The 24246-nt window shown below is 38.5% G+C and overlaps 1 protein-coding gene across 1 annotated transcript in view; it reads left to right on the top strand.

The window, feature by feature from the left end:
• The window catches only part of LOC106832433 (phospholipid-transporting ATPase IB-like), a 123085-nt gene extending 109886 nt beyond the window's left edge, over positions 1–13199 (top strand). Inside the window, 1 exon segment of the mRNA XM_070520414.1 lies at positions 13062–13199. Coding sequence (XP_070376515.1) covers positions 13062–13199 — 138 coding nt within the window.
• The last annotated feature ends 11047 nt before the right edge of the window (positions 13200–24246 follow it).

Here is a 24246-nt window from a genome sequence, read left to right as displayed (position 1 = left end):
CCTGTTTTGTAGTCTTTTATGAGATGATCAGTCAGATATCACCACAAGAGGAGACAGAGGAGAGGCTCAGGAAAAAAACAAACCTTATCTTTTTTCCCCCAGCTTTATCAAGATATATTTGACATATAGCATTGTCTAAGTTTAAAGTGTATTATGTGGTGATTTGATGTGTATTCATATTGCAAAATGATTACCACAATAAGGTTAGTTAACATATTCATTATCCCACATAGTGAGTGTGTGGTGAGAATATTTAAGATTTACTATCTTAGTAAATATACAATAAATAGTATTCAAATACACAATATTGTTCAAATATTTAAATATTATTCAAATTATTCAAATATACAATAAATATTAACATAGTCATCATGCTGTGCCAACCGTCTCCCCTTCCCCCAGTCCCCAGCTATTTTCTTTGTGGTTACCAAGGGAATTACATTTAACCCCCTAAAGTTATAACACTCTCATTTGAATTTATACCAGGTTAACTCTAATAATATAGAAAAACTCTGTTTCTTTATAGCTCCATCCCCATCCCTTTTGGTGGTTGATTTCACAGAATTACATTGTCATACGTTGGGTGCCACAAAACATAAACTAATAATTCTTTTAAATACATTAGTCTCTGAAATTATGTAGAAAACAAAATGTGGAGTTACGTGGCCGGCCTGGTGGCACAGCAATTAAGTTCACATGTTCCGCTTCGGCAGCCCAGGGTTCACCAGTTCAGATCCCAGGGGCAGACCTATGCACCACTTGTCAAGCCATGCTGTGGCAGGCATCCCACATATATAATAGAGGAAGATGGGCACAGATGTTAGCTCAGGGCCAGTCTTCCTCAGCAAAAAGAGGAGGATTGGTGGCAGATAGCTCAGGCTAATCTTCCTCAAAAAAAAAAAATGTGGAGCTACAAAACAAAGTTACAGTAATAAAGTTAATACTAACTTTTACATCAACAATTTTTTTTAATGTATTAGTCTCTTAAATCCTGTAGAAGACAAAAAGTGGAGTTATAAACCATTGTTATAATAATTCTAGCTTTTATAATTGCCCATGTATTTCCTCTATTGAGATCTTTATTTCTCCAAACAGCTTCGAGTACTGTCTAGTGTCCTTTCCTTTCACCTTGCAGGACTCCCTTGAGCATTTCTTGCAGGGTGAGCCTAGTAGTCACAAACTTCCTCAACTTTTGTCTATCTGGGAATGTCTTAATTTCTCCCTAACTTTTGAAGAACAGTTTTTTCAGGTATGGGATTTTGGTTGATAGTATTTTTCTTTTAGCACTTTGAATATGTGGGTCCACTGTCTTCTGGCCTCCAGTGTTTCTGATGAGAAATCTGCTGATCATCTTGTTGAGGCTCTCTTGTATGTGATGATTTGCTTCTCTTGCTGCTTTCAAGATTCTCTCTTTCTTTGTCTTTTGCAAGTTTAGTTGTGATGTGTCAGTGTGGGTCTCTTTGAGTTAATCCTACCTGCAGTTTTTGAGCTTCTTGAATGTTCAGCCGTTATTTCTTCCGATATTCTCTCTTCCCCCTTTCTCTCTCTCTTCTCCTGCTGGGACTCCAGTGATTTGTATGTTGGTGTTCTTGATGGTATCCCACAGGTTCTTTAGCCTTTGTTCACTTTTCTTTGAGCTTTTCTTTTTCTGTCCCTCAGTCTTAATACTTCCCGTTGTCTTATCTTCAAGTTTACTGGGTCTTTCTTCTGCCTGCTCAAATCTGTCTTTAAATCACTCTAGTGAATTTTTCATTTTAGTTATTGTACTTTCACCTCCAGAATTTCTTTTCAGTTTCTTTTTAGGTTTCTCTATCTCTTTATTGATATTTGTTCACACATGGTTTTCTTGACTTTTTCCACATCTTCCTTTAGTTCTTTGAGTATCCTTAAGATAGCTGTTTTAAATTCTTTGTCTAGTATATCTACCATTAGGTCTTTTTCACTGACAGTTTTGTAGATTTATTTTTTCCTTTTAATGAGCCATACTTTCCTATCGTTTGTATGCCTTATGGGTTTTTTTGACTGGAAATTTGAATCAAATACTGTTGTAAACTTGGAAATCAGGTTCTCTCCCTTCCCTAGGATTTGCTATTTTTTTGTTATTATTGTTGTTTATTGTTTTTAAAATTGTTGTAGGCTGTCTCTGTGCTGAGGATCAACCTGAGGTGTAAACTTAACATCTTCTCAATTCTTTTCTGAGCCTTTCCCTAGGCATGCCTGGTTACTTTCTAATTTTCCCTGTATATGCATTGTTTTTGAATGTTCTAGTCTTTAATGTCTGGCTCCTGAAAGGAGAAAAAGTGAAAAACTTTAGAGGAAAAAAGGGTACTAGCTCTTTAAATCCCCTGGAAGGCACTTCAGCCATAGGGGAGGGGCTTGCAACAATGGGAGGGGGTGCAACAACACTAGCTGCCTCCCCCTTTGTCTGCCCCTCTGTGATCAGAAGCAGCAATCTGATTAGAGAAAAATCGTCAATATTTGGAGAACAGGGTCCTTTTTGCCCACACTGCTCTTTCACAAGGTGTGTGCAAGCTGCTGCAGGAATAGATGCACACCTGTCTGCCACATGGCTGGGGTTAGAGGATGGGTAGCTGTTACTGTGCTAAGAGCTGAAATTGACCAAAATTAACCAAAATTTACCATCCAAGTCATCCCCTGAAAGTTGCAAGCCTTTAAAAGACTCCAGAGTTCCAAAATAGTTTCATCAGACAGATGCTGCTGGTGTAATTGTTGGGGAGACAGATTCCAGGGGCTTCCTATTCTGTCATCTTCCTAGAACCCTCTCTCTCTGTTTCATTTGCTTCTGCTCCAATCTTTATTATTTTCTTCCTTCTGCTAACTGTGGGCTTAGTTGTTCTTGTTTTCTAGTTCCTTGAGGTGTAAAGTTAGGTTGCTTATTTGAGATCTTTCTTTTTCTTTAAGCATTTATCACTATAAAATTCCCTGTTAGAACTGCTTTTGTCACATCCCATAAGTTTTGGTATGTTGTGTTTTCATTTTTGTTTGTCTGAGATAATTTCTGATTTTCCTTTTGATTTCTTCTTTGATTCATTTGTTATTCAGGAGTGCGTTGCTTAATTTCCACACGTTTGTGATTTTTTTCAGTTTTCCTCTTGTTATTGATTTCTAGTTTCATACCATTATAATTGGGGGAAAAAATACTTGATATGATTTCAATCTTCTTAAATTTGTTAGACTTGCTATGTGACCCAATATATGATCTATCCTGGAGAATGTTCCATGTGAGCTTGAGAAGAATGTGTATTCTGGTGGTGTTGGATGAATTCTTCTGTCTATGTCTATAAGGCCTATTGGTCTATAGTATTATTCAGGTCGATTGTTACCTTATTGATTTCCTGTCTGGATGATCTATCCATTGTTGAAAGTGGTGTATTGAAACTCCCTACTATTATCATATTGCTGTGAATTTCTCCCTTCAGTTTTGTTAATATTTGGTTTAAATATTTAGATGCAGCAACATTGGGTGCGAATAACTTTACAATTCTCATATCTTCTTGATGAATTGATACCTTTAACATTATATAGTGACCTTCTTTGTCTCTTATGACTGTTTTTGACTGAATTTCTATTTTATCTGATCTAAGTATAGCCAGTTTTGCTCTCTTTTGGTTACCATTTGCATGTAATATCTTTTTCCGTCCCTTTACTTTGAGCCTATGTATGTCCTTAAATTTAAAGTGAGTCTCTTATAGGTAGCGTATTGTTGGATCTTGTTTTTTTAATCCATTCACTTTCTCTGTGTCTTTTGATTGAAGAATTTAATCCATTTATGTTTAATTATTGATAGGTGACACTTACTATTGCCATTTAAACAAAACTTATTATACTCACAGGTACTAGAGATAGAAGGCTCAGCATGCCACACAGGGCCACATGGGAAAGATACCAGGGTGGTTAAGGTGCAAAAGACAAGAGCAGGGGGAGCACTTAGACCATGCCTTTATTGGGGTTTCCATGGGAAAGGCAAGGCAGGGCAGGGTGAACAGCCTAGGATTGGCTAGTTTGAATAATTTTTACAGCCCTGGGGCTACAGAAATGATCTGTAGTTCCTTGGTAACTGGCCCTGGGATGATTAAGGCAGAGAAATATTGTCTCTTGAGGTGTACAGGCCAAATAGAGAAGATATGGTTGTGGATTGGTTAATTTCCGTATCAAAGGCACACTCCCAGCTGAGACCTTGCTATCTGTAAGAACTGGCTAGCCCTGGGAGGAGTAGTCTTGCCCCAGATAGAAATGTTTTTTAAGAGGTGAAAATACCAGAATATACAGAAAAATTAAAAATATATGCAATAGAGAGCCTTACCCAGTCTCAAATCAGTATAGTCCTGATTGAATTAAGATGATCAGTCAGCCACCAATTAATCTGCCAGGTGGAGAGAAGAGTGAATTCTCCCAAGGGAGTAATGACATAATTGTTTTACACACAATGTCTGGAAGTTAAACAAAGTTGCATTGCTAGCTAATATAATGTTGAACCATCCTTGCATTCTTCGGATAAAACCTCTTTGATCAAAATATTTATTTGGTTGTTTGTTTGTAGAATATGCTATTAAATTAAGTCAACTAATACTATTTTTAGATTTTATGTACCTATGTTAACTTAGTAGCTCTTGGTTCATATGACTGCATCCATACCCTTTGTGGCATCTCCCAATTTTTTGGAGGGGAGGAAAGTGAAAGCTGCACTTCGTACCCAATATTGACAAACTGAAAGGGTCCTATTTAAATATTCTTTATTTTTGTTTATTTTCAGGTCAATGTGGTCCTGGTTTGTCCACACTTCTGCCTGGGGTTTTTCCTAGTCCCCACTGTGTGCCTGATTCAAAATATAACATGGAAATTGTAAGTTGAAAAATGAAGTGATAACCAAAAAATATATTATCATGGTTAATTACTCTTTTCTAATTACAGTCATTGATCACTTAATAATGGGGATATGGTCTGAGAAATGTGTCACTGGGCAATTTCATCATTGTGCAAACATCATAGAGTGTACTTATACAAAGCTAGACGGTACAGCCTACTATACACCTAGGCTATAAGGTTCTAATCTTGTGGGACCACCATCGTATATACGGGCTGTCATTGAAATGTGGCACATGACTGTATATGGCTTTCAAAATTAAGCTAAGTGCCACTTTATGAATATTAAGTGTCATGGGGCTTTTAAAGGAAGTAAATGCCCTGTGCTTTTTGCCACTGGAGATTTACCAGAAATCAATTTAGAAAAAAAAGGATGGAAGCAAAATGCATGAGAGAGAAATTTGGTAGTGATATTATTTACTTCATGATTTTTTTTCTGAAAAGAGGTCCATTTTTCCACTTATTAGAAGTGACTTATGTAACTTTTATCTACTTTTCAGGAGCCAAAACCTGACACCAGAAGATCACAGATTAAAAAATAAATAAAATGAGAAATAGGAGGGAGATGTTCAGATTAGAAAGGAATTCTTCACTTTTTAAAAAAATTTGGAGTAAGAATCTTTCAAATATAGTTATCCAAGAATATTTAAATATTAGATTAGAGGATACCAGTTTTTTTTTTACCAAGTCTAACAGAAAAAAAAAAACCTTTGATCTAAGGTGTTAGAAATCCCTGAAATTCCTAATATTAAAGATAATGTTAAAGGTAAAGAATCCACAAAATTATAAGGTTTCAAAATTAGAAATAATTCAATACATAATATTAATTATATCACATAATCTGTAACATAAAAAACAAAGCTCTAAAGCATAAATTTAAACTAATTAGTAAGCAGAGAAAGGCATATTCTAGAAGGAATAATATTAATTTTGCTTTTCAATGTTCCATTCTTCCTTAATTCCTTTGTGTATCAGGACAAACAATTATTTGTAGACCCTGAAATGGAAAATTGAATCTTTCTCAAGTTTCCCCCCAAATATATCAGGTTTTCTGTGTGTGTGTGTGTGTGTGTGTGTGTGTGTGGTCTCTTCATTCATTCTGCCTTTAACGAGAATTGTCTTGCCTGAGAGTTTAAGAAGATAACAAATACAGGGACAAAGAGAACAGATTACTGGTTACCAGATGGGAAGGGGGCTGGGGGACCAGCGAAAGGGGTGAAGGGACACATACGTATGGTGATGGATAAAAATTAGACTACTGGGGGTGAGTGTGATGCAGTGTATTCAGGAATTGATAAGCAATAATGTACACCTGAAATTACACAGTGTTATAAGCCTTTATAATCCCAATACAGTTACTTTAAAAAAATCATATTTTCTCTTCAAAAACAAAAAGTCTTTTGAAGTCATATCAGTATTAACTCATCAATCAAAGTTAGCAACAGCAGGTGGAGAGAAAGCACTAAGTTTGTAATATCTATATTTATTCATATTATCCTGAAAATAAGAGGGGCAGAGATAGGCTATTATTACACACCTATAGCACCAGCCTCATTGGTTCCTCTTGCCTCTATCTTTCCCATTTCTGGGGTGATACAATGAGAGCTGGGTGGACAGGCCCGCAAGTATGGAAGTTGTAGCACAGGAGAGAAACCAAAAAGAATATAGACCTGGGAGTTTCTGTAGGAGAGGAGCAGTTGTTCTTTCTTCCTCCTGAGAGAGGAGAGAAACTTTGCTCCCTGATGTAAACAAATTGTCCTTGGGAGAAGGAGAAGGATCTTTGGTTCTCACCCTTTGGAATGTAAATAAAATTCTCCAGCGGGTGAAACAAGTGTCTCTGAGTTTACAATTCACGGAATGTCTCCGGGTCTCGTCCCTTTTCGAAATACAAACATTTTTGCGCTAACATAAAATGTTTTCTTTACAGTCCCACGAGTACATCTTATGTTCCATTTGATAAGTTTTGCCTTTTGGGAAGGAAATCATCCTGATTTAACTAACAGTTAGAGACCCAGCTTTGTATTAATAGATCTGTGGTTTCGTTCATTAAAAACATTCACAACAAAAAAAAAGGGAAACACTTTCCATTTGGGGGCACCTTCAATCTGAGTGCTAAAGAATGCACTGCCCCAAAGGCATCTACTTCACACCAAAGTGTTCCTGGTAGCAGAGCCAGGACTCCTTGGGGAGGCAGAAACTTGAATCAAACTGGGATATGCAGAAGACTCCCAATTTAAAATAAGCATTTCATATCCATGCCAGAGCATAATTTCCCCAGTAAAATATGTATTGGTCCTGTTTCAATCTATACTTTCTTTTGCTTACAGAATGGAATTTTTTATCATGCTGTTTATATTCCATCTTGAGTATAAAAATTTCTATTAAACTGGATGAAATTGAAGTGCCTTTTTTTTTTTTCTGGAAAGAGAAAGCTTTCTATTAAATACTTAACCCAGGGCAATTTTAATCTACTGCTTGTTAACTTTGGAAAACTTGCAGTCTTTTCCTCCTAAGTATTCCTGACTATATTCTAATCCACATCCTATCCACCAGCTTTTCAATTTAATTTCAGAAATAATTATTGAGAAAGAAAGTAATGGATCAGGCACTAGATGTTGTCATTTAGAGGATGAAGAAGAATGTATCCAATGTTGACAACCCGCAAGTATATGTACGTATACTTTTAAATATTGGTATCACTGTAGATCTTGGATCTGGAGATTTTTAATCTTGGCACCTTTTGAAGATGTGTCTAACTTTTTAAAAGTTATTAAATTCTAGCACATGGCAATATTGCCATTACAAAAAATTAATATGAGCTCTTAAGGAAGTCAAGTGCATTATTTCTGCTCTTTTTCAGCCCATTTTTCATTTCTCCATGTCAGAACTCAAACCGTTAGGAGTAAAAAGCATCAGAATGAAGTAGTTCAGTCATTTTTTTCCCATGGTGTTTGAACACTTCCTGGATAATCATCCACTATCAGGCAACAAGAGGCAGGTTTGAGTGTTTAAACATACTCTGCGTTTTTATCCTCGTCACCACCAGAATTTTCATGTGGTATCAAACTTTGCTTAAAACATTTGATTGGGTACATGTGATATCTGGATAATATGTATTTCTTGAAAAGCATAAGTCTTGATTTTCTTATGGGAGGATAATTACTTTATTTTATTCTTCCAAATTGTTTATCTGAGACGGCATTTTTAAATAAGCTGCCATATACTCATTCACAGCACAATGGAGTTCGTTCGTTCAGGTTGCTGTAAAATGCTGAGGTCAAAGCCACTGAGAGTTCGGCGGCAGTGCTTTTGGTTCTGCTTTGTTTTTAACCTCAGTGTATCTGCTTCTTTTACTAATCTGTCATATTTCCTGCTTACACAACATTCCATAATCCAGAATGATTTAAAATCCTTGATACAATCCCAGGAAAACACTTAAAGGAAAATTAAGTAAAATAATTCAAACGTGTGACTTGGATTTTAAAAGACTGCATGTACTACTAAACTAATTTCTGCTGAAGTACATAGTACTTACACCAAAGCACAGAGTCCGAAAGATTTCACATTCTCCTTTGAATTGCAAATTCTAACACGTCTATTTACCATGTCACAGAACAAAACAAAAACAAGGAAAGTGGTGTGCTAAATTATCTTTACTCGCAGAGAAAAAGGGGCCTCAAGTAACAAAACAGACAAAGAAAAGTTCAGGATTACTACTATTTGCCTTTGAAATGCAGTTGGAAACTTGTGGATAACCTTAGCCCTAGTCACAGTTATGTAGAAGATGCTTACATACTCATATGATAATTCTGATCTGAGCCCCTCAGCACCCAAGTGCACCTCTGTCTCTCTTTGGACATCCGCAATCTGTGGCTAGAGGAAGCCATCGCTGGGGAAGCAATTCACAGAAGCCACAGGTTTTAAAATAGTCCAAGCTAAGACCTAAGTTTAATTCCACTGATCACTTTCCAAATAATTTTTGGAGCTATTAGTATTAAATTTTAGCCATTTCACAGTTATACATTATCAAAGAAAGCTTTGATATCTTTTACATAACTGCAGAATTTATTAGACAGATTTTCCCGGGAAACATTAGTAGCAGATGCGTTTCTATCCTCACTTCCAGAAGAGTCCATTAAAATGCATGTAAGTGGCCCCCAACTTCCAAACAAACTATGTTCTGAATACTCACTTGCAGATCTATTTGGATCTAAGGGCATATTTTCTCAAAGCCTCAAATAGTAGTGTCTTTTTTTTTTAAGTCAGGGCCATAAATCCTTATTTATTTGGTAATATAGATGAAAAATAATTTCAATGGGAAGAAAAGAGAAGAAATGCTGTTGGAAATGAGCAAGATTTCAGCTCCTGAGAGTACTTTACCACGCACACAGTGCTTGAAGCATCTCGCTCCCAGTCTGGAATCTAAGAAGGTGTGGCAGGGCATGAAGTTGCAGGGGAGGGTGGTAGGCCAGGGGAGGACCTGAGAAAGGAGGGACGGGTGCAGAAATTAAGGTGGCCAGGAAATAGATGAGCCAGATGTTTTTCTACTTAAGACAAGACTTCAGACTGCCTCTTAGGACCTGTTGCCAGAACTGCCACCCTGAGGCTCTCCCTCAGCGGCTTTACAAAGGACTTAGTTGACAGGATCCCAAAAGTTAACATCGTGGGTTGACTTCCTGCCGCTGCCCCAGTGGTGTGGTTTTCTGCCATGCGTGAGAAGAAAATGTGGTGGCTCTGATTATCCGGGGAGCTCCTTCCTCTACAGCCAAAAGGGTATTTCTCTGTATGATTTATGGTCAGACATGGTTCTGAGTTCAGGAAGTGCCAAATACACATTGTGATGAAAACTAATATGGTTTACTGTCATTTTAATATCTATTTCATGTAAAATTTGCAAGGTTTTTAATATAATATTAACGTACAAATCTACATTTTAAATGATAGTTCTTTATTACATGAAATTATGATTAAATCAGTTAATAAATATAAAGTGTTTAGAAAATTACCTACCATATGGTGCTCTTTATCTCTTGATCTATCTATTTATTTATCATGTGTAAAGACTCTATAATTTAGTTCTCTTGTTTATTCTGTGGAAAAAAATACATGACATATACTGTATTTTATTATTTACGGTCTATTCCCTGATAGATGTCTATATTCTGTCTTAAACTTTATTTCTGTAAAACAAAAACTCTTCATTTTAGAATAAACAGAAAATATATCCTATGCCTCTACTTCAACTGATTTACAAAATGTTCTCCTTTGTTGCTCTCCTCCTTCCTTTAGCGTGTGATGGCCGAAAGTGTTCCTAGGTGAACACATGCCAAGGCGAGCCTTTTCAGAATAAGTAATTATGTACTTTTGAACCTTTAAAATAAAGCATGGCCTTTCTTTTCCAAGATCTAAAACCATGTCTTGTTAGCTGCGTTTCCTTCATTTTATTTTATATTTTTGTTGTTGTTAAATTATCCCCCATCAGTAATTTCCTGATGTGTGTGATGGTAGGTCAACCTTGTGATCAGTTGTGTAACAGCATGGTAAAATCTTCACTTCTTTATATGCTACTCATTATTTTACTTTAACCAGAAAGGACTGCAAAAAATAAATGCAGTGCTAACAAAGGGACATCATAGCTTTTCAGCTAAAATATTGGCAGAACAGTTGCTGACCAGGGAGAAAGGATAGGTTTCTTGTTTCAGGAAGCAGCTTAGAAAATTCCTTAAATTGAATCTTACCACTTAGATGCGTGTGTTTTTCTTCTGGTGCACTTTAGTATTTAGGCTTGTTAGTTTTTTGTAATATTATTTTGAAGTGTGTGGCATCACAATCTTTGACTTTTTTGTTCTCCAAATCCACCAATCTTCTTTTTTCCCACAATTTTCTCTCTCAGCCAGCCTAAAATTTATAAACCATCAAGTCTTACTAACACCCTAAACTCTTTTGCACTTTTTTTATTGTACTTTCCTGGGGGTAAAAAATAGCCATGACGAAACCAGAAGTCCATGAGTTGTCCTCTGCTCTGCTTCTCAGCACCTGCCTTTACTCTTGGGATAAAGACCAAATCCTCGCCAGGTCATGACGGTCTGCTCCGGCCATCTCTGCCGCCTCTCTCAGACCATGCTCACTGATTTCCTCCCACCACAGGGCTTTTGTGTGTGGTGTTGCTTCTCTCTGGAATGCTCTCCCTCACTCGCCTCTAGTTACTGCCTTCTCCTCCTTTGCCCCAGCTCAAATTCTCCTTCCTCAGAGGAGCCTTTGCTAATACCCTTCACGAGCTTCCACCTCTGCCTCCTGCTGTTGTGGCGCCATGTTGCTCCCCTTCCATCATACCTGTTTTCTTCTGACATTGCTCATTTGTTCACTTTTCTATCATATGTCTCTCTTTCTCTTTGTTGGAAGCTTTATGAATGTAAAGATGATGTCTGTTTTTGCTTTAGCACTTAATTGTGGCTCAAGAAATATATTTAAGGAATGTGTAAATAGATGGATGACCAATGCCTGAACATAGATATAGACCGCACTGAAAAGAAATTGCCAAAGAAAAAGAGAACATCTGTCTGGGTTGATGTGTATGTTTCAAGTCAAGAGTCCATACACCTGATAGGCAAACTACTGAGATGCCACTCCACCATTATAATTGCTATGAATGGCACAGCCAGCCCTAGGGCTCTCAGATTGAAGTAAGGACTGGAAGTAGCACTCAGCTGAGTGAGAATTTAAGCATCAAGATTCTGGAACTGTGACTATGGTAGAAATAGCCATATAGAATCATGTCTCAGTTCTGTGAATCTTCAACTAACTTTCTGGCCAGGATCAAGAAGACTGACTTTTCTGGAGTCTGAGTTCTCTGCAGCCTAGACACACACCCAGCAGATCTACAAGCTTGCATGCAAAGTCAGCAGTGATTGGGGTGCCTGGCTGCTAACATGCACCCCCTACCACCACCACCACAAGCTCTGGCTGGCATCCTTCTGGTAATGCCTCTCAGCTACCAGGAAAATAAAGTACAGGTCACACGTGGAGCCTGGGCATGCTGCATTGCATCCCACCATACCACTTAGCCACAGGATGTTCCGCTGTCATCCAAGAGGGGAGAAATTTGTTTCCAGTGTGTGAAGCTCATGTGTTATGATCTTTTTATCTTTCCCACATGGCACAGGATTAGAAATACCCACACGAGAACTTTACTAGAGGAGGTTCAGGAGATGGAAAGCAGCAGAGCTCAAGGACTTGATCTTCGTACAACGTTTGAAAAGAAGTGAGTCTGTTCTCTTCATCCTGACTTCTGTTACAAACCCGTTCTCTTTGTTGTTCTTCCCACCTTTCCTTCCCGGGTACTTCCATACTCCCTATGATTTCCCAGGAGTATTCAGTGTATGTCAGAGAAGCATCTGGAACTTCAGGTGCCCAGCAGCGCAAGCCCCTCTTCTGCCATGCCAGCTCCCACTGTGGGCTTCCTTTCTGCTGAGGGCAACTTCATTTTTCAGGTTCTCAGGCCAAAATTCTTGGAGTCATTCTCACTTACTCTCCCTCATATCCCACCCCCATTGTGTTAGAAAATCCTGTTGCTCCTACTTCAAAGTAAGTCGAAAACTAGACCACTACTCACGATCTCTACTGTCTCACCCTGACCCAATCCCTCTCGCGGATTATTGCAGTGGCCTCTCACCAGGTATCCCTGCTTCCGCCCTTCCCCCAGCTGCCAGAGCGGGAGGCTTAGTCAGTGTCAATCAGATGGTGTCACTCCCTACTCTCCACCTTCCCGTGACCTCCCCTCCCACTCAGAAAAAGACAAGATCTTTTCAGCGGCCTAGAGTGCCCTACACACTCTGTCCCTTCACACGTATGCATGTATCCACACACGTGCAGGTATACACACACACGCACGCACAACCGGCTTGAGATCTCTCCTTATGACTTTCTCTCTTAATGTCTGGTTACCAAAAAAGTTTTTTTTAAATGACTCATTTTGAAAAATCATGTTTCCACTTCACCTCACATATGTTTAAAGAAGCTTCGTCCTTTTCACAGCCTCCCTTGCTATTATTCTACCAGAAGGTGCATTAAGCTTATGCACACTAACTTTGTCTTAACCTCTGGTGGTTGGTGAACAGAAACACATATATCTGTGGTGGGCCAGAGGATCTGATAATTTCTGTTACTTTCCCCTGCAGATTTTTGCACAAAGGTTTGGACATGCAGGGGAAAGCAGCTCCTCTCTCTGCCCTTCCTCCCTAGATGAAGCTGTAGATAGAGGAGGACAGCGAGCTGTACTGAAGAAGAAAAGGATCAGGGTTTCTTCTAGCATCTGAATTGCTCCCCTTCTCCCACAGCCTGGGAATAAGAAAGAGATCACAGTGTTTGCTCTTGCAGTTGCTGCTTTATTCCCACACGTCCTTATTCGATGGCCTTGAGAGAAGAACAGGCCAAATGCTAGGAGTGACAGAAGGTTTATGGGAATTAAATGTGTATTAACATTTTTAAATCTCTACACCCAGACTCTGTCCAGAGAGCAGTCAATCCCACTTGTCTGACACAGCCTGGGTGTTCTTTGGAGGAGAGGCACCATGCTCCTTCTCAGCAACAACAACAAACCTTTGCTCTGGGCTTTTGAATGAGGCCTGCTCATGTCCTGGAGTTTTGAGTGTGATTTCTGTGAATCTGGAATATTTTTCCAGCAATTGTAAGGCAAAGAATCAGTCTTTGCCTTATATTGCAGGTATATTGAATCCTTGCTGCATTTTGACTACTTTGTTAAGCATGAAGGAAAGAGTGAAGAGCAACTGATGATGTGACCTCGGTAAAGAGGCCCAAAAGCACATTTAAAAATATCTAGGGAACAGCAACTTTTACGTACAAGCAAATCTAAAGTAAATGAATGGGATGTTAGGGGCTGGCCCCATGGCGCAGCAGTTAAGTTCTCACGTCCCGCTTCTCAGCGGCCCAGGGTTCGCTGGTTCAGATCCCGTGTGCGGACATGGCACCGCTTGGCAAGCCATGCTGTGGTAGGCATACCACATATAAAGTAGAGGAAGATGGGCACAGATGTTAGCTCAGGGCCAGTCTTCCTCAGCAAAAAGAGGAGGATTGGCAGCAGTTAGCTCAGGGCTAATCTTCCTCAAAAAAAAAAAATGAATGGAATGAATAATCAATATCCATGTACTTGGCACCTACTGAGTACTCAGCACTGACAGTACCAAGTGTGTTGGTGAGGATGGAGAGCAACTAGAATTCTTGTACAACCAGTTTGGCTAACTGGCCATTTCTAATTATCTTAAACAAATACCTATCCTGTTACCCAACTGGTCCATTTCTAGGTATTTACCCAAGAGATTTTAAAACATATGTTCACACATTTAGATACATGAAGCTAAAAAATCCCCAACCAGGTTCAAACCAAAGAAGATTTCACCAAGATACATCATAGTAAAACTGTCAAAAATCATAGACAGAGAATCCCAAAAGCAGCAAAAGAAAAGAAGCTTATCACATACAAGGGAACACCCATGAGGCTATGAGTGGCTTTCTCAGGAGAAACCTTGCAGGTCAGGAGAGAGTAGGATGCTATATTTAAAATGCTGAAGCAAAATCTACCAGCAAAGATTACTTTACCCAGCAAAGCTATCCTTCAGAATTTAAGGAGAGATCAAGAATTTTTCAGACAAACAAAAGCTAGAAGAGTTTATCACCACTAGATTGGCCTTACAAGAAGTGTCAAAGCAACTTCTTTATGCTGAAACAAAAGGGCACTAATAAGTAACAGAAAACATATGAAATATAAATCTCACTGGTAAAGGTAAATATATAGTAAAATTCAGAATAATCTAATATTGTAAAGGTAGTGGGTTAATTACTTAAAAAGCTAATATGAAGGTTAAAGGACAAAAGTTGTAAAAATAACTATAAGTACCATCCTTTGCTAATTGATACATGAGATAAAAAGATGTAAATTGTGACATCAAAAACACAAAGCATGGGGGCAGGGAGTAAAAATGTAGAGCTTTAGAATGCATTCAAAGTTAAGTTGTTATGAACTTAAACTTTTATAAATATAAGTTGTTTTATGTAAGCCTCGTGGTAACCACCAACAAAAACCTATTGTAGATAAACAAAAGAGAAAGGAATCTAAACATACCACTACAGAAAATCATCAAATCACAAAGGAAGAGAGCAAGAAGTGAAGAAAGGAACAAAGAAATTGCAAAATAGCCAGAAAACAATTTTTAAAACGACAATAAATACATACATATCAATATTACTTTAAATGTAAATGGACTAAATTTTGCAATCAAAAGACACATACTGACTGAATGGATTAAAGAAAACAAGACCCATCTATATGTTGCCTACAACAGACTCACTTCAGTTATGAGGACACACACAGACTTAAAGTGAAGAGATGGACAAAGATATTTTATGCAAATGGAAACCAAAAGAAAGCTAGAGTGGCTATAATTGTATCAGACAAAATAGACTTTAAAACAAAGACTATAATAAGAGACAAAAAAGGGCATTACATAATGATAAAGGGGTCAATCCAACAAAAGGGTATAGCACTCATAAAGATGCAACCAACATAGGAGCACCTAAATATATAAAGCAAATGTATAAATATATATAATTATATATACATAATAAATTTAAATATACAAATAATAAATAAATGCATAAATATAAAATAAATAAAGCAAATATATAAAGGAAATATTAACGGACATAAAGGAAGAAATAGACAGCAATACAATAATAGCAGTGGACTTTAGTACCTCACTTTCACCAATGGGTAAATCATCCAGATAGAAAATCAATAAGGAAACATTGGCCTTAAACAATGCATTAGGCCAGGTGGACTTAACAGACATACATAGAACATTCCATCCAAAAGCAACAGAATACACATTCTTTTCAAGTGCACATGGAACATTATCCAGGATAGATCATGTTAGGCACAAAACAAGTCTTAATAAATTTAAGAAGATTGAAGTAGTATCAAGCATCTTTTCTGATCACAGTGACATCAAACTAGAAATCAATTACAAGAAGAAAACGGAAATTCACAAATATGTGGAAATTAAACAACATGCTACTGAACAACCAATGGGTCAAGTAATAAATCAAAAGTAAAATGAAAAAATATCTTGAGACAAATGAAAATGGAAATACAACTTACCGAAACTTACGAGATGCAGCAAAAGCAGTTCTAAGAGGGACATTCATAGTGATAAGTACCTACATTAAAAAAACAAGAAAGATCTCAAATAAATAACCTAACTTTACACCTCATGAACTAGAAAAAAAGAACAAACTAAGCCTAAAGTTAGCAGAAGGAAGGAAATAACAAAGACTGAGTGGAAATAAGTGAAATAGAGACTAAAAATACAAAAGAAAAGATGAATGAAACTAAGAGCTGGTTTTCTGAAAAGATAAACAAAATGGTCAAACTTTTAGCTAGATTTACCAAGAAAAAAGAGAGGGGATTCAAATAAATAAAATCAGAAATGAAAGAAGAGACATTAAACTGATACCACAAAAATAAAAAGGATCATAAGAGACTACTGTGAACAATTATATGCCAACAAATTGGACAAACTAGAAGAAATGGATAAATTCTTAGAATCATGTAAACTACCAAGACTGAATCACAAAGAATTAGAAAATCTGAACAGATTGATTACTAGTAAGGAAATTGATTTAGTAATCAAAAACCTCGTAACAAATAAAAATCCAGGACCAGTTGGCTTCACTGGTGAATTCTACCAAACATTTCAAGGAGAATTATTACCAATCTTTCTCAAACTTATCCAAAAAATAGAAGAAGAGGGAACTTATTTTATGAGGCCAGCATTACCCTGATACCAAAACCAGACAAAGACAGTAAAAGAAAAGAAACTACAGGCCAATATCCCTGATGAACATAGATGCAGAAATCCTCAACAAAATACTAGCAAACCAAATTCAACAATATGTTAAAAGAATCACATATCAGAATCAAGTGGGATGCAAGGATGGTGCAGCATCTGCAAATCAATCAATGTGATATGTCACATTAACAAAATGAAAGATAAAAATCATATGATCATCTCAATAGAGGCAGAAAAAGCATTTGACAAAATTCGACATCCTTTCATGATAAGAACTCTCAACAAACTGAGCATGGAGGAAATGTACCTTGACATAATAAAGGCCATTTATGAGAAATCCAGAGCTAACATCATACTCAGTGGTGAAAAGCTGAAAGTTTTTCCTCTATGATCAGGAACAAGACAAGGATGCCCACTCTCACCAGTTTTATTCAATGTAGTATTGGAAGTCCTAGACAGAGCAGTTAGCTAAGAAAAAGATATAAAAGTCATCTATATTGGAAAGGAAGAAATAAAACTGTCACCATTTGCCAATGACATGATATCATATAGAGAAAACCTTAAAGACTCCGCCAAAAAACAAATTAGTTAGAACTAATAAATTCAGTAAAGTTGCAGGATACAAAATCAATGTACAAAAATCTGTTGTGTTTATATAAACGAATAATGAGCTATCAAAAAGAGAAATTAAGTGCTTAAGTTCGTGTGCTCCGCTGCAGGCGGCCCAGTGTTTCGTTGGTTCGAATCCTAGGCGTGGACATGGCACTGCTCATCAAACCACGCTGAGGCAGCGTCCCACATGCCACAACTAGAAGGGCCCACAATGAAGAATATACAACTATGTACCGGGGGGCTTTGGGGAGAAAAAGGAAAAAAATAAAATCTTTAAAAAAAAAGAGAGAAATTAAGAAAACAATCCCATTTACAATTTCATCAAAAAGAATAAAATACTCAGGAATAAGTTTAACCAAGAAGGTGAAAGACCTGTACACTGAAAACTATAAGACATTGATGAAAGAAATTGAAGACACAAATAAATGGAAAGAGATTCTGTGCTCATGGTTTGGAAGAATTAATATTGTTAAAATGTCTGTACTACCCAAAGCAAGCTATAGATTCAATGCAGCCCCTATCAAAAGTCCAATGGCACTTTTCACAGAAATAGATAAAAAATCTGTATGGAACCACAAAAAGACCCTGAATAGCCAAAGCAATCTTGAGAAAGAACAAAGCTGGAGGCATCACACTTTCTGATTTCAAACTATGTTACAAAGCTATAGTAATAAAAACAGTATGGTACTGGCTTAAAAACAGATCTGGGAGATGGATACATAGGTAAATACCTTTGTTAAATCTCATTACACTGTACTTTTCAGATCTATGCATTTTACCATACGCAAAATGAACCTCAATAAAAGGAACCAAAACAAATATAAACCAAAACACAATATAAATGTGCAAAAAGAGAGCTCACATAACAAAGGGCTAATCTCCCAAATAAAGTGTTTCCAGAAATCAGCAAGAAGACCACTAGCCAGAGAAAAATAGGCAAAGTATAAAGACAGTTCACAGAAAAAGAAAAAGAAATGATTCTCAAACATACGAAAGTATTCTCAACTTCACTCATAATAAGAAATGAAAATGATAAGTACACAGAAAGGATATTTTTCACCTATCATAGTTGGCAACCTTTGGTTGGTAAAAATATAGGAAAGTAAATCCTTATGGCAGTTACTTTGGTAATATCTATCGGAAATACAAATACATATAGCCTTTGACTCAGTAATTCAATTTCTGGGAATATGTCTCCCCCTCCCACCCTCAGTGTTAGAGATTGCAGCAGGATTTGGCATAGCAGACATTTAGGAAAAACCATACCTGTGTGGTGCATACACACGCTGATAGACTCTCCAGCTGTGAAAAGGAGTGAGGAAGCTCTCTGATGCTGAGATATATTAACAGAAAAATTGAATGCGGAACACTGTGTACAATATGCCAAAGGACAGAGATAATAAGAATATATGATCACTTTTACTTATAAAGCACCTCTGCAAAATCACCTAAGACATCACTACCAGTGAGGAGCAGAGGGAGGAACCAGGCAGGTGGCACAAGGAAAATAGACTGTTCATCCTCTACCTTTGTTTATTTTCTCTTTAAGTTTTTGAACCATGTTTATGTTTTATCTGTGACAAATTTAACAGAGAGAGACAGAGACAGAGGGACAGAGAGAAGGAGGAAATGCAAATGAGTAAAGGGATTCTGGAAAGCTCAGAGTCAAATGCTCTTCGGCTCCTGGATGTTTGAGCAAATGTAAAACCCTAATCTGCTTCCTTTAACTACTTTGACAATTTTCAGCCGCTTTTTTTTTTTTTCAATTTTACACTTAAGTTTTTAAAACTCTGGTGTAGAACATTATCAGTGAATAGCCTTCATTTTGAGGGGAATTCGGACAGGGACATCAGTAGCCAGCTATCCAGAAGCCAATGCTGTCACGCAGTAACCTTCGGGCCATACCGCCCCTGGGGCTACGTCTCCGGCTCTTCAGGCAGTCCTTGGAAACCATGCTCTGGGTCGCAGAAGGGGAGCTGGCTCTTGGAAGGCCCTCTTGCCACGGGAAGATATGGCATAGGGACACTGTGGTGGTGGTTGGAAGCAGCTGCAATTTGTCACACAAGCTCTCAGCCCCTCAGACCCTGGAAATATCAGGGTACATGGCAAATCCCAAAACAGCAGAAGGCTCCTCTGGCCTGGTGACATCCAAGAAGTGAGAAAACAGAGCAGGCGATGCTGCATGGGTATTATCTTTTTAAGCCCTATCTTTCAGGTTAAATAAAACAAAAGAAGAAGAAACCATGAAGTTCCCTAGTTCTGCTGCTCTGTTTACCTACAGCAGTGGCAGCCTTGGAGGGGGCACGTTCATCCAACGACCCCACTCTTTGGAATTTAGTATTGTATTTCAATTTCCAGTGTGGTCCCACGATAAGCCTGGGGCTCTGGAGGAGGTCTCTCTCATGCCTAGAGCCGACCTTTCCTGACATACATTGTTAAGAGTCTTGAACCAATGTTGTTTATGGCTTTGCCATAAGAAAAGGAAGTTGGGACAAACGTTTTTAAAATACATGCCATAAAATCTCTAAGGTGCTCTGGGAGGCCAGAAGACAACAGGACATTTATTATTCAGTTCAACTATTTGGAAAGGACAGTTAGGAAAGTGGTATATAAGAAATGCTCACAGCAAACACTATTTTAGAAGAAGCACCTTGCTGAGAGTGTCTGGCTAATATCCATTTTATTTTAAACATATAAACATTCTCCAAAACATGATGAGGATTTTGTAGTTTTACTTTGCAACTTGTGTTTTTCCGGTACATTCCTTTGATATCTGTTGCAATGAACTAAAGCCAGGCTGTTTGATTTACTCACAGGGTGGAGGCAACAAATCTCCAAACATCCCTGACTAACCAGCCCTGCGAGGTTGTCTTCCGGAACGATTCTGTTGACAAAGGCGCCCCACGTAAGTAACGCGCCGTCAAGTGGGCCACAGCTCTGAGACTCCGTCTACTCACAAGAAGGATGAGTAATTCAAAGTCAGGTCCTTCTCCTTGAAGACATTATGCTAAGTGAAATAAGCCAGACACAAAAGGGCAGATACTGTCTGATTCCACACATATGAGGTGCCTAGAGCGGTCAAATTCATAGAGACGGAAAGTAGAACGGTGGTTGCCAGGGGCTGGGGGAGAGGAGGGTGGGGAGTTGGTGTTTAATGGGTGCAGACTTTCAGTTTGGGAAGATGAAAAGAAGAATGCCACTGAACAGTACAGTTAAACATCATTAAGATGGTAAATTTTATGATACGTGTGTTTTACAATTAACAGAAAGGAAACTACCTGCATTATTATCTATTTGACAAAAAAGGAAGGTAGTTCTCATCGGGAAAGGGCTCAATTAGATGCGTGAAATTAGTGTGCTAGGCCTAAAGCAAGTGCAGTTGGAAAGAAGGCAGTCCTGGTCTCCTCTCCTAAATGATGACGTCCTTCGATGTAAAATCCTCATGTTTTCAAGAGCCTCTGACAGATTCCCTGTATACCATTTTAAATGTAAAAGTGGTATTTGGCTCCAAGTAATTTTTACCCAAAGAAAACTTACATACCCTTCTTTTTGGCATAATGTTATCATAGCCCAAATTAGGCATGAAACTTTCAAAAGTTACTTCATTTTCCCCTCCTTCAATAAGAAATCCGTCCAAGAAGCGCCTGGATGGAAGGTTTAGGCCCTATGTGACTCATGTCAGACTATGTGAATACTGAATACTATACTGGGAAAGGAAACAAGTCAAACACAAAGATAATAAAAATAAAGGAACATCTGGTATTTGTCGGGAATGAGAACTAATTGTCCTCCTTTTCTGGCCAAGATGTTCATTGGAAGTTGTAGGATTTTAAAATTCTAGGTTCTCTTATTGTTGATTTTTTTTCTATCACAGATTTACGTCTCTTTGGGTTGGTCACTACTTCTCTTTTGCACACACACGCACTCTGCTTCTTCCTGTCCTCCGCCCACCACGTCACCTTCTCCTCCCTAGAGATGTTTAGGAAGATAGAACTGAAAGGTAACCAAAGGTACAAATTGAACCAGGACAAGGAAACAGAAAGTCCAGCACATGTCTTGAGGATTTAGGTTACAGCTCTCTCATCCTTTTCCCCAACTGATGACCTTGCTTTCTACATCCCCAAGGAAAATGAGCCAGAAATGAACTTCCGTCGCTTCTCACCACCACCTCACCTGCCAGCCAAACGCACCCACACACTCTGCCGGCCCGCCTGTTTCCACAGATATGCTCCCCACGCCCTGTCTAAAGCCAGTCCTTCTGTTTGTGCCATTGACTCCATTGCCCTTGCCTCCTCAAGAACATCACTCCAGAAATTCTCTCCTATACCTCCTACCTCATCAACTTTGCACCCTACTGGGTCATTCACACAATATAATAGGTTGTCTTGAAATGTAGAACTTTCTCTTGACCTCCCCCACCCATTAGATTTTGCATCATTTCATTGCATTCCTTTGCAGCAACGGTTCTTAATCAAATTATCTGTATCCATTGTCTCCAATTCCTCTTCTTCCATTCTCTATTAAACCCACTCCAGTCAAGCTTTCACTCCCTCCACTCACCTGACACCAGTGACCTCATGTTGCTAAATTTACTAGTCTATTCTCACTCCTCCTCCTAAGTGATCTGTCAGCAGCAGATGGCTCAGTAGGTTGCTTCCTCCTTCTTGGAATATTTCTTTACCTGGTTTCCAATACACCATGCTTTCTGGGTTTTCCTCCTACCTTGCAGGTCATTCTTTTTTCATTTTGGCTGACTTCTTCCTTTTCCCCCCAACCTCTTATTACTGGAATGTCCCATGACTCAGTGCTTGATTTTTTTTTCTTTTCTCTATCTATAGTCACTCCACTGGTAATCTCATATAGCCTCAAAATTTTAAATACCATCTATATGTTGATGACTCCCAAATTTATATTTCCAGCCCACACCTCTCTCTCAAATCCAAAATTCCTATATCAAACTACTCATTCAACATCTCCTTTTGGTTATCTAGTAGATACTTCAAACTTAACATGTCAAAACTGACCTCCTGGCTTCCTCTCCCGCCAAGCCCACTCTATCTGCAGCCTTGCCTATCTCAGTTGACAACAACTGCATACTTCCAATTGCTCAGGCCAAAATCCTTGGAGTCATTCTTAATTCCTCTTTCCCTCTAACACATTAGGCCATTGAATTGGCTCTGCTGTCACATCGTATTCAGAGTCTGACCACTTCTCCCTCACTCCACTGTTGACACCCTGGTCTGAACCACCATTGTCTGTCTGCACTACTGCAATAACCTCTTAACAAGCCTCTCACTTCTATCCTTGCCCCTCATGCAGCAACTAAAGTGATGTGTTACAAACTCTGTCAGCACAAGGACATCAATTTTCTGCTCAAACTCTTGCAATGGCTATCCATCATACTCAACCAAAAATACCTTACAATAGTCAAAAAAGATCTGGTACCGTTACTTTCCTAGTGTCATCTCCTACTCTTTTTCCTCCTCCCTCATTCTACTCCAGCCTCTGCACTCTTCTCATTATATACCAGGAATGCTCTTGCCCCAGGGCCTTTGCACTGGCTGGCACCACTGCCTAGAGTACTATTCCTTCATAAACCTATGCAGCCCCCTCCTTTAATTCCTTCAAGTTTCCCCCACATATCACCTTCTCAATGAAGCCTATCCTGACTGCTCAGTTACTCCACAATCCTTACTCTGAGTCCAGGTCACTTTGTCTTTTGTTGATGGTACACTCTTAGGTACTGTATGATTCACTTTTTATTATGTGCTGATTTATTGTATGCCTTCATTGCTAGAATGTAAGTGCCATGAGAACAAGGATTTTTGTTTGTTTCACTGATTTATCCCAAGAATGCCTGGTACATGGTAGGCACCCAATACAAATTTTGTTGAATTAATGAGTAAGTTCCAAGTGAACAGTCCAAACAGAATTATACGTGCTATCAGATAGCCATTCCTTCTTCCATCTCTCCAACGTAAAGTATAAGTACGGACAAAATGGAACCAGTGTTTATTAAGCATGTACTGCAAGCTTGGCCCACTGTTAAACACTTGGCCTTTGTTACACTAAGTTTTTGGAGCCCCATGTGGATATAGTTTTTTACATACTTGTTGAACGGAAGATTAACTGAATGAATCCTCATTTTGCAGAGGAGGAAATGGTGGTTCAGCAAAGCCAAGTCACTTGCCTTAGATTACAGAGCTAGAAACTGGTGGAAGCCAGACTGCAACTTCAGTCCACCTCACTCCAATGTGCCACATGGTGTTCAGCTCCAGAGCAGAGACCTGGAAATCAGATAGATGGGCAGCCGCCGCCCAGCTCTGCCACTTAACTTGCTGTGGACTCCAGGCACGAAGTATCATCTCTGAGCTGCCGCGTCTCTATCTTTCTGGTATTTCATGCTTTGGGGGTCATACAGGCAGCATGGAGTGTAAAAGGCCAAGTGTGTCTGGATTCAAATAGAGGGACAAATGCTTTATGCAGGAATCATACATCCTAAAACCACTAAAAAACTGTTCATAATATACGATAGTGTGAGTGACCTCAAAATACCATTGCATACATACGAGAAATAGAAAAAAGATCTTTCAGTTATTTTTTAAGAAGTATTATGTGAGAAGAAATTAGTTTCATGACTCACTATTTTTTGAGGTTAAAACAGAGAATACTATTGGATGGTTAGAAATCTTACTGGGTTGCCAGAGGTCCTAAGGTGTTTTCTCTATTTACGTTATGGTTGTTGCTTGAGGCAAAGTCCCTCGGCCAGTGTGTAGCTTTTTAGGTTCCGCATGTTTCTCTGCTGTATGTCACGATATTAACCTGGATTTGTAAAGTGCTCTGAGCAACTCAAATAAGAAATAGAGGAGAAAATTCTCTCTTAATT

This window comes from Equus asinus, chromosome 11 (genome assembly GCF_041296235.1).
Source record: "Equus asinus isolate D_3611 breed Donkey chromosome 11, EquAss-T2T_v2, whole genome shotgun sequence".
NCBI lineage: Eukaryota > Metazoa > Chordata > Mammalia > Perissodactyla > Equidae > Equus > Equus asinus.
The sequence above is the reverse complement of the archived record's forward strand: the minus strand, read 5'-3'. Positions and strand labels throughout refer to the sequence as shown.